This window comes from Cetorhinus maximus, chromosome 17, assembly GCF_964194155.1.
Source record: "Cetorhinus maximus chromosome 17, sCetMax3.hap1.1, whole genome shotgun sequence".
Lineage (NCBI taxonomy): Eukaryota > Metazoa > Chordata > Chondrichthyes > Lamniformes > Cetorhinidae > Cetorhinus > Cetorhinus maximus.
Window position 1 is genome coordinate 58,610,220 of NC_135895.1, and position 14,989 is coordinate 58,625,208.

Sequence of the window (14,989 nt, forward strand, 5' to 3'; positions counted from 1 at the left end):
CTGTCAGAGTTGCTTCATTGTACGAAGAGAAGAATTTTGTTTCCAAAAATAACCAGCTAAAGTTCAATTTTGATTTTTTTTTCCCCCCCCCCCTTCAGGTGAGGGAGCTGTGGTGACATTGGATGTCTCGCTAGGTTATCGTGATGACCGCTTTAGTGAATGGACAGAAATGGCCCATTCAATTGAGAAACGGAAGCTGAGTTGCAACTTCTCATCTCCAAAAGTATGTCCTAGATTATTTCTACAGCATGGTATTACTAAACTATGAATAGAAGATCTAGTTTCAGGTTCTCAGCAATATGATGCAGATTAAATAACTAACAATATATACCTATCTTGAGAGTTTGTATCATGGGGGAAAATATTGGGGGGGGGGGGCTAAGTGTGGGAGCGGGCATGAGTGAGTGCGCCTCCTATTGGCGCCCCCAATTGGTGGTGCGCCGCCATTTTAAATTGGACCACCCAGTGTGACGCTTGCCTGGAAGCGCTGAGCGCTCCCTGTGCGGGCGTGGGGGGGGATTCCCTGAGAGGTTCCCTGCGCGCGAAAGAGCACAGAGATCTCCCTGAGGCACAGAAGTACCTCAGGGAGATTTGTTTTAGTGCTAAAGTTTTAAATAAAAGTTTTTAACACTTTTAAAACATGTCTCCTCATGTGATACTATCACATGAGCTGGGACATGTCAAAGAATAAATGTATAAATTTTTTATTAGATTTTAAAACACTTCATGAAACCACATCCCGCCCGTGGATGAGGCTTCATGAAAAACGCAAAGGCCGCCTGGGCTCTTTGCCTGCCCGCCAAACTTTAAGGTTGGATGGGCAGCTCATTAAATTTAATTAATTAGTTTTTAAATGGCCTTAATAGGCCTTTGACAGTTCGGGCGTGCAGCCGCCGAACTGAAAATCTAAATGATGTGTGGTGACCTCAGGACGCCCGCCTGACGTCACCGCGTGTCATTTTACACATCGGCGAGCGGGCCCCGCCCCCGCTCTCCAACAGGAAAATTCTTTCCATGAGCTCCACTGATGAATCAGTTAGGAAATGCCCCACTGGAGGTTTCTTTTTCAGAAATAAGATTACTTGGGTTCCAGGTTTTAATTGCTGGTGTGTGCTGAGTTAGCTGGTCTTGTTCAGAGCAGCAGTCAGGCAGTACAATTAGTCACAATGCAGAGAGCTAGATATAGGCAAAAGCTCTTATCCACTTACCCACCCTGCAACATGCACTTTTATGGATGTTGACTTGAGACCAGGACTGTGGTACCTCCTGTGGTTAAATGGTCCACTAATGCTTCTTCTGAGTCCTTAGACCTGCTGGGTCCAACTTCACCAAGTGCTAGCCATCTCCCCCACTTTGTCCAAGTACTCATTTATCATGTTTGATCCTAAAAGGTGGCTCATCAAAAAGCTATTTTCCTATGGCAGGCATCACAGCCAAGGCTAATGCAAAAGGATCGTTGTAAACATTTAAAAGGTGGGTGCTTTGAAGTATTTGGGGTATTTATCATGCCCCATGTTCTGTCCCTTTTTTCCTCCTCCACTTCAAGCTCTGTGTTGCTGAGGCCAGTTATTGTACTTGGACACCTTGGGTGATAACAACTAATCAGCATAAACCTGAGATTGAGCTTTGGAGAATCTCTGTCAGTATGGCTCAGTGCCACACTGGGTAGCGCATTTGGCAATGAAGCTTTTTTTAAACCTGTTACAATTTTTAAAAAAAAATCTTGAGAGCAGCAATCTGTATTTGGGAGCAAGAGTCCTGGTTGATTTCTGTCTAACTGCTGTACACATGTGTATTTGGACTGGGTCAGCATTGTTCTTGACTATGGTGCCCTCCAGTCAGAAAACATTGCTGATGCTTGGGTTGGGGCTCATGTATGAAGAGTGTTCTTTTTAATGCCAATGAAACTACATTACAGCATGAGTCTGTACCTTGGAGAGTGGAGGGGAAAAATTCTAATTGTGTAATATCCTGTTCAGTTCCTTCATGGTGTGGCATGTAATTAATTCTAATTTTGTATAATATTATTTTCTGTCCTGAACAGAATTATGACAGTCAGGGTCAACTATACGATTGTGATCTGCTGCCTTTCATGGAATTGGGGAGCGTGGCGCACAAGTATTACCTGATTAACATTCGACTTCCTGTCAATGAGAAGAAGAACATCAACTTGAAAATCGGAAAACTCAAGGATCTCAGGATGGTGGTAATGTCATTGATGTAATTGATGCCCTGGCCTGATGTTAAATCACCATGTTTGATTTTCACACTAGTCATTGATTTAAATATTAATGAATTTGTTTGTGCTCCCAGTGGAAAAATTACTTTTTAACGTCTTCCCTTCCACTGCAGAAGACACTAATTAAGGAAAGATTCCAGAGGTCCTAGCAATATTCCACAGACTTGCCAGACCTAAAGAGTGACTGTCTAATGTTATTGACCATAGAGGAATTATAACTGAGCATAATCCTGTTTTCCACTGATGCCTGCACGTAAGCAGTTACTGGGGAAATCCAACGAGAGAGTCCTGATGGGAACACTGGCCATTCAGAACCCTCTCAACGTGTTGAGACCCATATTAACTTGGCTGGAATCATATGCTGGGCACAGACCAAGGGGAAAGTTCATTCTCTGCATCAAATTATTTGAATTTATTTGCTTTTTAATAGCGTTAATAGTATTTATTGACATTTTAAGAAAGCCCTCACTGCCAACAGGTAAATGGAGGAAAATGACTTGTCTCGAACAGAATAGACTCCAACAGCCAAAACTGACAACTTACAAACAGGAGTAGGCCATTTGACCCCTCAAGCCTGCTCCGCCATTTAATAAGATCATGGCTGATCTGATGGTAACCTCGAACCTGCATCCCACCTACCCCCCAATAACCTATCAACCTCTTGCTTACCAAGAATCTAACCAACTCTGCCTTTAAAAATATTCAAAGACTCTGCTTCCTCCACCTTTTCAGGAAGAGTTCCAAAGACTTACAACCCTCAGATGAGGCAAAATTTTTTCTCTCACTGCTTTAAATGGGCCCCTAGTTGTAGATTCTCCTACAAGAGGAGACATCCTCTACACATCCACCCTGTCAAGACCCCTCAGGATCTTATGTTTCAATCAAGTCGTGTCTTACTACAAGCCCAGTCTGTCCAACCTTTCCTCATAAGACAACCCACCCATTCCAGGTATTAGCCTGGTAAACCTTCTCTGAACTGCTTCCAACGCATTTACATTCTTCCTTAAATAAGATTAACAGTGCCAACAACATCAATAATTCTTAGAATGATACCTCGCAGGCCATTTGGCCAATCTTGCCTATGCCAGCTCTTTGAAAATTATTCAACTAGTACCCAACAAGTAGCCCTACAAATTGTTCCACTTCGAGAATTTATCCAGTTCCCTTTCGAAAGTTGTTATTACATCAGTTTGCACCACTTTTTCAGGCAGTGCATTTCAGATCATTGTAGCTAATTGCATTTTTTTTTAAAATAAAAAGCAATTTCCTCATGCCACCTCTGGTTCTTTTGTCAATTATCTTAAATTTAAGTCCTGTGCCACTGAAAAAGTGTCTCCTTATTTATTCTTTCAAAACCCTTCATGATTTTGAACACCCATCAAATTTCCCCTTTTCCTTCTTTCCTCTGAGGAAAACAACCCCAATTTCTACAGTCTTTCTGTATATTTGATGGTTTTAATCTTTAGTATCATTCTAGTAAATCTCTGCACCCTCTCCATGTCCTTACATACTTCCTATAGTGTGGTGCCTAGAATTGGACACAAACTCTAGATGGAGCCTAACTAGTGAGTTATAGAGTTAGCATAATGTCCTTTCTTTTGTACTCTATGGGCTGGATTTTTATCCTAGAGGCGGGTAGCAGGAGTCGGGGAAAATTCCCAGCTCGGCCCGCTTCCCTCAGAAGAAAGTGCCCGCAAAGACAGGATTCTCATTGTAAGGATGGTCAGCGGCGGGGCGGTGTGGTGATGTGGCAGGCTGCAGTCGGGCTAGCTGACCCAGGAAAAAGGTCAGAGGCAGCCATGGGTTGCGGGTGCGGAGGTAGGCTATTTAAAAAGCCTACCTTGGTGCTGTGGGTCACACCTGGGAATGGGGTCAGGAATTTCAGAATTGCGAACTGCCTGCCATTTTTAAAGGTCTCCCAAGTCATCCCAACTTGGTGAAAATCCAGCACAATGCCTCTGTTTTTAAAGCCAAGGACCCCAGTTTCAATCCCTGCGCTATATGGAGTTTTTATTGGCAAGGAATTAGTATGGGCACCACAACTGGCCTCTGAGCTAAGCAGAGCTCCTGTACCTGATTTGTAATTTGGTGATCGCTATCAGGAAGTGTACTTATGTTGATGCTCAGTAACTGCAAATTCAAGTTCTGTGGTCAAATGGCCTGCTGATGCCCATACTTGAAGAATAGCCTCATAGATGCATGACAGAAGGCTACCAGTTTCTGAGAATGCAAGAAATAGGAGCATGAATAGGCATTTGGCCTCTCGGGCCTACTCCTCCATTCAATAAGATCATGGCTGATTTGATTGTGGTCTCAAATCCACTTGCCTGCCTGTCATCACCTCACCTCCCCCCCACCCCCAACCAAATCCTTTGACTCCATTATGGTTGATTTTCTAAGTACCCTGCTATACCCTCCTTGATAATGGACTCTTTCAATTTCCCTGTGACAGATGTTAGGCTAACAGGCCTGTAGTTTTCTGCTTTCTGTCTCCCTCCTTTCTTGATTAAAGGTGGTACGTTGGCTATTTTCCAAACCACTGAAACCTGTTCCCAGAATCCAAGGAATTTTGGAAGATTATAGCTAATGCATCTACTATCTCTACAGCCACTTCTTTTAAGATCCTAGATGCAGGCCATCTGATCCTGGAGACTTGTCAGCCTTTTGGTCTAATAGTTTTCCCAGCACCTTTTCCCTAATGGTGGTGAATATTTAAATTCCTCCCTCCAATTCATCTCTTGATTTTCAAGTATCTTTGGAAAGTTTTCTCCATCTTCTACAGGAAGACAGACACAAAAAACCTGGTCAATGCCTCTGTCATTTCCTTGTTTTCCATTATCAATTCCCCAGACTCGCTCTTGAGAGGATCAATACTAGCTTTAGTTACCCCTTTCCTATTTAACTACTTGTAGAAACTCCTACTATGTTTTTTATATAGCTAGCTAGCTTTCTCTCCTACTCCTACTTTCTCCTTTTTTTAAATAATTCTTTGTTGGTTTCTAAAACCTGACCACTCACTCTCCTTTGCAGATTTGTACAATATTTCTTTCAATTTGATATAATTCTTAAGCTCATTCAGCCATGATGATGTATCCTTCCCCGAGTATTTCTCTATCACTGGGATAAATCTTTGTTGAGAGTTATTAAATATCTCCTTAAAAGTCTGTCACTGCATTTTGACCGTCCTACCTTTTAAACTAGTTTCCTAGTTCACTTTAGCTAGTTCAGCTTTCATACCCTTAGAGTTGCCTTTATTGAGGTTTTAAACACCAGTCTTAGACCCACACTGCAGCGGTTCAAGAAGGCAGCTCACCACCACCTTCTCAAGGGCAATTAGAGATGGACAATAAATGCTGTCCTAGCCAGCAAAGCCCACATCCTGTAAATGCATAAAAAAAAACTGAATTTCTGTCACCAAAAAGCTCCTTTCCCATGAGGTTATTGATTTAAACCCTGTCTCGTTGCTCATTATCGGGTCTAGAATAGCCTGCTCCTTGCTTGGCTCTCAAACATATTGCTCTAAGAAACTGTCCTGAATACGTTCTATGATCTAATTTTCCAGGCTACCTTTGCCAATCTGATGCGCCCAATCTACATGTAGATTAAAGTCACCCATGATCATTGCAGTACCTTTTCTTACATGCCCCATTTATTTCCTCCTGTATACTCTGTCCGACAGTATAACTACTGTTAGGGGGCCTAAAAGCTAATCCCACAAATGACCTCTTGCCTTTCTATTCCTTGTCTCTACCCAAACTGATTCTGCATCTTGCTCTTTCAAGCTAAGGTCATTTCTCACTATTGTACTAATGACATGACATTATGATCCCCAGCTGAGGTTACCACCGGACAGATCCCAAGGTGGAACCTAGCTTGATAGATCCTAACTTTATTTGTTTTACCATCGTGGAGAGGAGCTACTGAACGGAGTCACTGGAGTCAGCTAATGAACTTTTAACAAAAGCATAACACATTCTTTAAATAAGAAAAGATGAACTATACTACAATACTCCTTCACCCGCAACTATACCTTTACAGATTTGCAAGGAAAACATGAGTTACAAAAGCTATCTTATACTCTAATGTTCACAGTTAGTACAGTCCATGTAAACCAAAGGCAACCTGCATCAGACACACCACACTCTGAAACCCAAATGATAGATACCACCCCAGACAGATGCTATGGGTCTCTCCTCAACTCCACACAGATGCTTGTCACATGGTGAGCAAATCAGTCTCGCTGAACGCCGTCTTTCACATGAGGGTTTCCAATCTCCGCTCTCCAAGAATTTACTTTGGAACCTTCTCCCAAACCGACACTTTCTCTCAGACACCTTCCACAAGGGTTCACCTCCAGGGTTTTGAACTCTCCTTCTGATGTTCCTCTTCCCTGGGTCACCACATGTATTCAAGCTTTCTTCCATGCACTCTCTCTCATGGACTTGGCTGTCAACAGCACACCATTTTCACATGCCAATAGTAAAGGTTTACAGACCTTCAGCCATCTCTTTGGACTTTCTGCCTCTTGCAAGCTGTTCTTGCTTTAAATATGCTTTCTGCAACCTGTTGTTTGTTTTAAATCTGAATCTTGAAGCCTTTCCCTCTGCCCCTCACTCTTAACAGGAACTTTTGTAGGTTCCTGTCCTTCCCTTTGACTAGAAGGTCTTCTTGGGACTTTCTCCTGTTCCACTCCCCTGGATTTTGGGGTCTTTTCTTTTTAGCTTGGGACTGGCTATCTGTCCCCTTTGCTCCAGTCTCTCCTGGTAGCTACTTTCAAAACCAATTGAACTCAAAACAGCTTCCAAATCAAACTGCTGTTTCTAGTTTCTTCTGTGTGTATCTGTGAGAGGGAACTGTCTCTGAACCCCTGTTGCTAGGCAACAGCTTAGTTTCTCTACTGTTGTTTGTTTAACTTTAGCTTAGAGTCATAAAACTCTCATTAGAAATGCAGGCACTTTTTAAAGTGAAACCTAAAACCCAATTTGACCTTTCTTAACACACAGATACTGAAATACAAACCAACCTTAAACATTAAAGCTAAAACTCATTCCTAACGCCCACAAATACAAATATAACTTACTTAAACTATCTCTTTCTTAACAACATTCTTAATTAACAGAGCTACGCCACCACTTTTTCCTAGCTTCCTATTTTTTCAATATGTCAAATGCCCTGCAATATTCAAGTCCCAGTCTTGGTCATCCTGCAACCATGTCTGTGTGATGGTTATCAGGTCATAGCACAAATACATGTTTATTTCTAACATTTCACCCATGTTGTTATGAATGCAGTGCACACACAGTTACAGAGCCTTTAAGTTTGTCTTTTTATCATGTTTGCAGTCTCTGGCCTTGTTTGCTGGTGTACTCTTAAGTTTGTACACTCTGGCCCTTCCAGGCAGTCTGGTTATCTTTTTCCAATCGTTACCCTGCTCTAGTACCTCATTGTTACCCTTTGATTAACTACATCTCCTTTCATACACGATCCCTTCCCACCCCACTATTTAGTTTTAAAGCCCGCTCTACCACCCTAGTTATACGACTAGCCAGAACACTGGTCCCAGCACGGTTCAGGTGAAGCCCGTCCCAATGGTACAGCTCCCATTTTCTCCGGTACGGGGACAAGTGCCCCATGAATCGAAACACAAATTTCTCCCACACCAGTCTTTGAGATACACATTCATTTCTCTCATCTTATTTACCCTACGCCAATTCGCTTGTGGTTCAGGTAATAATCCAGAGGTTATTTGTCTTTTTTGAGGTTCTGCTTTTTAATTGAGCTCCTAACTGCTCATAATCTCTCTTTCCTAATCTTACCTATGCTATTGGTACCAACATGGACCACTGGATCCCCCCCCCCCACCCCGTGAGTTCCTCTCCAGCCCCAAGCACATGTCCTGAACCCTGGCACTGGGCAGGCTACACAACTGTTTGGAAACTCTCTCCTGACTGCAAAGAACTATCAATCCTGCTGACTATATTGTAGTGGTGGTAGGGAACATTCCTATTAACTTCTCCCCCTTGAATGGCTTCCTGTACCACGGTGCCATGGTCAGTTCACTCATCCACCCTGCAGCCCCAGGTTTCATCCCCACAAGCTGCACGAATCTCGAACCTATTGGACAATTCAAGGGCTGAGGCTCCTCCACACCTACTTCCTCGATCCCCTTGCCTGCCTCACTCGCAGTCACACCCTCCTGTCCCTGACCACCGACCAAATCAAGAAGACCCTAACCTAAGGGGTGTTGCCTCCTCCTGGAATAAAATGTCTGGGTAACTTTTCCCTCCCTGATGTGTTGCAGTGTCTGCAGCTCAGTGACTCTGAGCTGAAGCTCCTCAAGCCACTGACACTTACTGTAGATGTGTTTGCCCTCAATCACACTGGTGTCCAGGAACGCCCACATTCTACTGTCGCAACACATCACCTGCCCTGTCATCTTTATTATGTTTTAATTATTTTTACAATTATAATTAATAAAAATCTGCTCCCAATGAGCTCTACTAATAATAAACCCTTACAATTACTAATAAATTATCTGAGTTTTGAAACATAAATGAGCAATATACTTACAACTAATGACTTACCTCATGACACTGAATTCCCTTATTCACCAAATTCCTACCTTCACACACTGTGACTAGCTGCACTTGATGAGTTGTTATCTTTGTGCTTGCTTACTTTCTGATCATAAATACACCTTGATCTTCCAAACCAAGATCATTTCTCACTACTGTACTGATCTTATCTTTTATTAAGAGAGCCATCCCACCCCCTTTTCCTTTTTTTCCCTTTCTGAAATGTCAAATACCCTTGAACATTCAGTTGCAAGCCTTGGTAACTTCGTAATCACCTATGCGTAATGGCAATCATATACTCATTTATTTCTATTTGGGCTGTCAATTCATCCATCTTGTTACATGCTGCGAGCATTCAAACAAAGAACTTAGTGTTGTCTTTTCACCTGCTCTGATTTTATTTGCTGGTGCATGCTTATTGTTGTCTGCTCTGTCCCTTCCTGTGACACTCTGGTTATCATTAGCCTGCAGCATTGCCATGTCATTTCCTGTTAACTTTCTAAATCTCCCCTCATGTGACCCCCCCTCACTATTTAAAGTCCAAAATACAGATCTAATTATACAATTCGCCTGGATACTTGCCCCATTGCGGTTTGAGTGAAGGCCATCCCAATGGTACATCTATCTCTCTTTCTCCAGTACTGGTGCCAGTGCCCCATGAATTGAAACCCATTTCTCCCAGACCAACCTATGAGCCATACATTCAACACTGATCTTATTTACCATGCCTGTAGCAGGAATTATTAACCTTCGAGATAAGCAGGCAAGGAAAGGAGGAAGATTGAGAGGATGGAAAGAACATCTTCTGCCCCCGCAGTTTAAAGTTTTTAATCAGGATCATGTTTGACTTTAGCAGAATTTGGAGAAGGCCAGAGAGGCAGGATAGTTAAGTACATTGGCTGATGCCTTTCGATCAGTATGGGTGATCTTACACTAACTAATTCACTCCAGCTCAAGTAAGCACCGTTGTAATTCCTCTTTCAAAGCCAGTGACCTCAGCTGGGAATCACCTAATTGAACAGGATGGGGCTTTATCCTCTAGAAAGGAAAAAGCTGAGGGGTGATCTGATAGAAGTCTAAGATTTTGGAAGGGTTTGATGGATAAATGCTCCCACTTGTTGGGGAGGGGGGCATAAGTATGGGGTAGTCACTAATAAACCTAAAGAGGAATTCCAGAGAAACTTCATTGCTCAGGATGGGGTAGAATGTGAAACTTGCTAGCACAAGAAGTATAACATAGATTCATGGCTAAATAAACAAAGAGAGAGCAAGGAATAGAATGTTATGCTGATGGGGTTAAATGAAGACGGTTGAGAGGAGGCTTGTGTAGAGCATAAACACTGGCAATGTACTAGATGGGCTGAATTACATGTTTCTGTACAGTGCATGTAATGTAATGTAATGTCCAGCTATTGAACCAAAGATATTCGTGACCTGAGTGGTTGGTCTCACACTAAGCTTACTGCCATATGTAATGCTGGGAAAGTTGTTGTTCTGAAAGGCTTCAGTAAAATGTCATGTTCTATCAACTTTTTAATTTTAAAAGGATTCTATTTAAACTAAACTTAAACTCTTTGATTCTCTTCACAGGCAATCCATCAGAATGGGGGATTCACAAGGGTATGGTTTGCAATGAAAACCTTCCTGACTCCAAGTATTCTTATCATTATGATCTGGTATTGGAGGCGCATTACTATGATGACTCGCCCCCCTGTCCTTTTGGAGAAGTAAGTCCCAATACTGAAGGGGGTCTGATGGCTGGCTAAGACGTTTATCTGTAGTCTTTGATTTTCTGCTATTCATGCATAGTCCTCATTATATATAACTGTTTTACTATTGTTGTTCATTGTGGCTCACCTCCCCTTCACGTGTGGCCCTTAACAGACTTGCTATGCATCTCTTAGGGCTGGCTGTCTTGTTCACAATTAAATGGTGTCAGAGCTGGGATTTGGTATTGACATAACAACTGAAAATGGTTCTTATTATAATAGTTGATTGTGGTTGTGGACTCCAGTGTTAGATACTATACGGTACACTGTACTAAATAGGGGGTCACCTGCCCTGGGGTTTGAAGGTCAAATAGCACACGTTGGAGCCTGTCTAGGTGGAATTCAGTTCCTGCAGATATGTGTTTGTTAGGAAAACGTGTTATCAATAAAGGTAGCTCAGCTACGACGTTGATGGCCTGTGTGCAACATTGAATCAAAAAAACAAGACATGGTGTCAGAAGTAAACTAAACACAACAATGGAGGTTCTGAAACTACCGACAGAGCTCAGTTTGGGAGGGCAATCTTGCCGAAAACTGGAGGAGGTTCCAACTGCAGTTTGAGCTGTACCTCACAGCAACCGGCAGTGATTTAAAAAAAAGGCCTTCAGGTATACTCTTCCATCTTTCTTCAAGCAGCAGGGGAAGCAGCCTTAAAAGTCTATAACATATTCGCGTTTGAAAGTGATGAGGAACAAAATGACTTCAAAGAAATAATGAAAAAATTCAAAGGCCAGGATTTTCCCCTCGGCGATTTGGGGGCGGGGCCCGGTTGCCGAGGGGAAAATGACGCGGGATGACTTCGGGAGGAATCCCCGACGTCATCCCGGGCCATTTAAATTTTTAGGAAGGCGGGCGGACAGTGAAATCAACTGTTCACCCGCCAACCTGTCAGTGGCCAATTGAGGCCATTGACAGGCTAGTTAAAATACTTAAAGACCTGCTCGGCCAACCTTAAGGCTGGCGGGCAGGCCAGGAGCCCCAGCGGGCTTCTGATTATTCATGAAACTTCATCCACTGGCGGGATGAAGTTTCATGTTCGTTTTGTACAAAAATAATAAAGCTTATGTGTTCTTTATTAACATGTCCCATCTCGTGTGACATTGTCACCATGATGGGGACATGTTAATAATTTTTTATTGTTTCTATTTTTAAAGTTTTTACCACTGTCAGTAATCTCCCTGAGACAGGACTTTGCTTCAGGGAGCAGTGAGCTCTTTCGCGTGCATGCGCAAAAGAGCGCACTTTGACAGATGGGGAATTCCCTCCGGAAGCGCATAGCGCTTCCCATCAGGGATGCTGCTAGGCGGGCCTTAATTGGCCCGCCCACTTAAAATGGCGGCGGGCCCCGTTTCAATGGCAGGGGTCAGCTGCCCGCTCGCTGCCAAGCCGGTGGGGCCCGCCCGCCATCCAAGGGCAAGATACTGCCCAAATTCTACTGCAGCTCTAAGAAAAACATCACGTATGAAAGATACTGATTTTTTACATGCACACAAGACAGTGACAACATTAGTCAATACATAACTGAGCTGAAAAAATGAGCTAAATTGTGTGAATTTGGAGAGCTTGAAGAATCACTCATCTGAGATAGAATAATTTGTGGAATTGCAAATAACTCTCTGAGAGAATGGCTTTTGAGAGAAGTTCATCTCACGCTGGAGAAAGCAATAAATATCAGGGGATTGGATGCCTAAAAGGAGAGAACACCATCAAGATTGATGAAACTGATTCCCAAAATACACCCGCCCAGGAAAATACCAGTAGTGCTGTGAGACCAACTGAAAGCAGAGTTGGACAGAATGGAGAAACTTCACATCAAAAAAAATTGAAGAACCGACAAAGTGGGCTAATCCAATTGTAATTTCAGATTCCCATCTGATTTTTCTACAAGTCTGTCTGGATCCCAGAGACCTAAACCAGGCAGTACAAAGACAGCATTACCAGCTGCCCACAGTAGCAGCTGATGCTAAATACTGTTCCGTCTTGGATGCGAGATCAGGCTTCTGGCGGGTCAACCTGGATGAACACAGCTGCTATATCTATACCTTCAACACACCATACGGATGATACAGGTTTTTACGCTTAACTTTTGGCATTAATTCAGCTCCAGAGGTGTTCCACAGAACAGTGAAGCAGATGTTGGAACAGTTAGAGGTTGTGGAAACCTATATCGATGATGTGCTGGTCTGAGGAGCCTCATGAGAAGTACATGACCACAGGCTGAGGCAGGTGCTGGCCAGAGCTAGAGGAAGGAACCACAAGTTGAAGAAAAAGTGCAAAATAGGTCTTCAAGAAATCAAATACTTGGGACATGTGCTAACAAGTGAGGGACTGAAGCTGGACCTGAGTAAAATCAAAGCAGTCGTGAACATGCCACCCCCAGAATGTAAGAGACTTGGAGAGGTTTTAGGGAATGGTGACCTATCTTGGGAAATTCATTCTGAACATGTCAGACCTGACAGCACCTCTCAGATCTTCTACAAAATGATGTGCAATGGCACTGGGAACAAAGTCACCAGGAATCGTTGCCAGTCTGAAGAGAACACTGACCAGGCACCAGTGTTAAAGTATTACGATGTCAGTCAGCTAGTCAGTGGATGCTTCAAAGACTGGCCTGAGAGCTGTCCTCTGAGGCATCAGTGGCATACACTTCAAAGGTAATGACTGAAACACAGCAGCGATATGCCCAAATAGAGAAAGAAATGCTAGCAACTGTGTTTGGCCCAGAACGCTTCCACCAGTTTGCCTATGGCAAAGACATGGAGGTAGAGTCTGATCATAAGCCTTTGGAAGCCATACTTTTGAAAAAAAACCCTAAACTGCATACCACCAAGAATCCTAAACTGCCCACCACCAGGAATCCAAAGATTACTAATGCATATGCAGAAGTACCAGGTCAGAGTTAAATGTAAACTGCGCAAGGAAATGTACATCACAGACGCTCTGCCATGTGTATACCTACCCATCACTGAGGAAGAGGAAAAAGAAACGGAAGCACAGGTTCACATGCTGACAAAGAACTTTGGTGTGGCTGTAACCAAACTGGATGAGATCAGGGAAGCGAGCAAGAACGACGCTGGTCTGAGAAAACTACAGTATATTGTGCAAACTGGCTGGCCCATACATCAGAGCGGAGCCCCTTCTGCTGTACAAGAGTACTGGAACTTTCGGGAGGAACTTCACGTAGCAGAAAGAATACTTTTCAAGGGAGAAAAGATCATGATTCTTGCAGAGTTGAGGAAAGAAATGCTACAGCACATACATGAAAGTCACCCCGGCATAGAAAGATGCAGGAGAAGAGCTCGAGATGTAATGTATCAGCCTGGAATGGGAGCACAAATCGAGGAAATGGTGAATGGGTGTGCAATGTGCCAAAAGTACAGTAAATCACAACAAAAAGAACCACTTCAACCACAAAGCGTTCCAGAGAGGCCCTGGCAGAAAATTGAAGTGGACTTGTTCACATTTGACAACAGTGAGTACTTACTGGCAGTAGCTTATTACTCAAAGTCTTTTGAGTCTGTGCTGCTGAGAAATGATAGTAAGGGCATCACTGTAATAACTCATATAAAATCAATTTTTGCTCGCCACGACATACCTGAAGTGCTCATCTCAGATAACAGCCCACAATTCTCAAGCACTGAGTTTCACAAATTTGCACAGGACTGGGAGTTTTGTCACACATGTCAAGTCCCAAATATCCACAATTCAACGGAATGGTGGAACGTACCATACAGACCTTAAAACACCTGCTGAAGAAGGCAAAAGCGGATGAAAGAGGCCCCTACCTGGCTCTGCTGGATTTCAGGGATACTCCATTAGAGGGCATTGGATCATCTCCAGCACAGCTCCTGATTGGGCGAAGGCTAAGAACTAAGCTTCCAACTGCACCCCAACTGTTATTTCCACAGCCAGTGAGCTGCAGCATGTAGGACCTGCTCAAACTGAGACTGCGAGAAGGAGAAACAGTACTTTGACCAAGGCACCTGACCTCTGCCTGACCTGAGTGTGGGAGAGACAGTGAGGATTCAGCATGAGGGGATCTGGAATCCTGCTGTTGTCACAGGAGAACCAAGATCTTGCATAGTGCAAACTTCAAACAGACAAAAGTACAGGAGAATCCAGAAATTCTTATGGAAAACAAATGAAACGCAACCCTGCTCTGAAGCAGAAAGTGTAGCTGAAGATCAAAAACCAGAATGCACCAGTGAAGCAACAGATAACCAGACAAAGCTCGAGAGTCCTGAAAACTGTCCAAGGGGTGATAGTGACACAGAGCTGGAGAAGGCCCCTTGTCCTTCAAAATTATCGCAGTCATCATTCAGAACATCCAGTGGAAGAATTGTGACAAAACCACAGATAAGCCAAAGACAAAACAGACTAATCAAAACAGTGAGAAGGAATAGATA

At 43.2% G+C, this 14,989-nt stretch overlaps 1 protein-coding gene across 2 annotated transcripts in view; it reads left to right on the forward strand.

Moving 5' to 3' along the window:
- wls (Wnt ligand secretion mediator) overlaps positions 1-14,989 on the forward strand; it is a 75,673-nt gene that overhangs the window by 26,254 nt on the left and 34,430 nt on the right. For both annotated transcript variants that reach the window (XM_078561263.1, XM_078561262.1), the window contains exons 3-5: positions 99-223; positions 2,045-2,206; positions 10,405-10,541. In XM_078561263.1, coding sequence (XP_078417389.1) covers positions 99-223; positions 2,045-2,206; positions 10,405-10,541 — 424 coding nt within the window. The remainder of the gene's footprint in view (positions 1-98; positions 224-2,044; positions 2,207-10,404; positions 10,542-14,989) is intronic.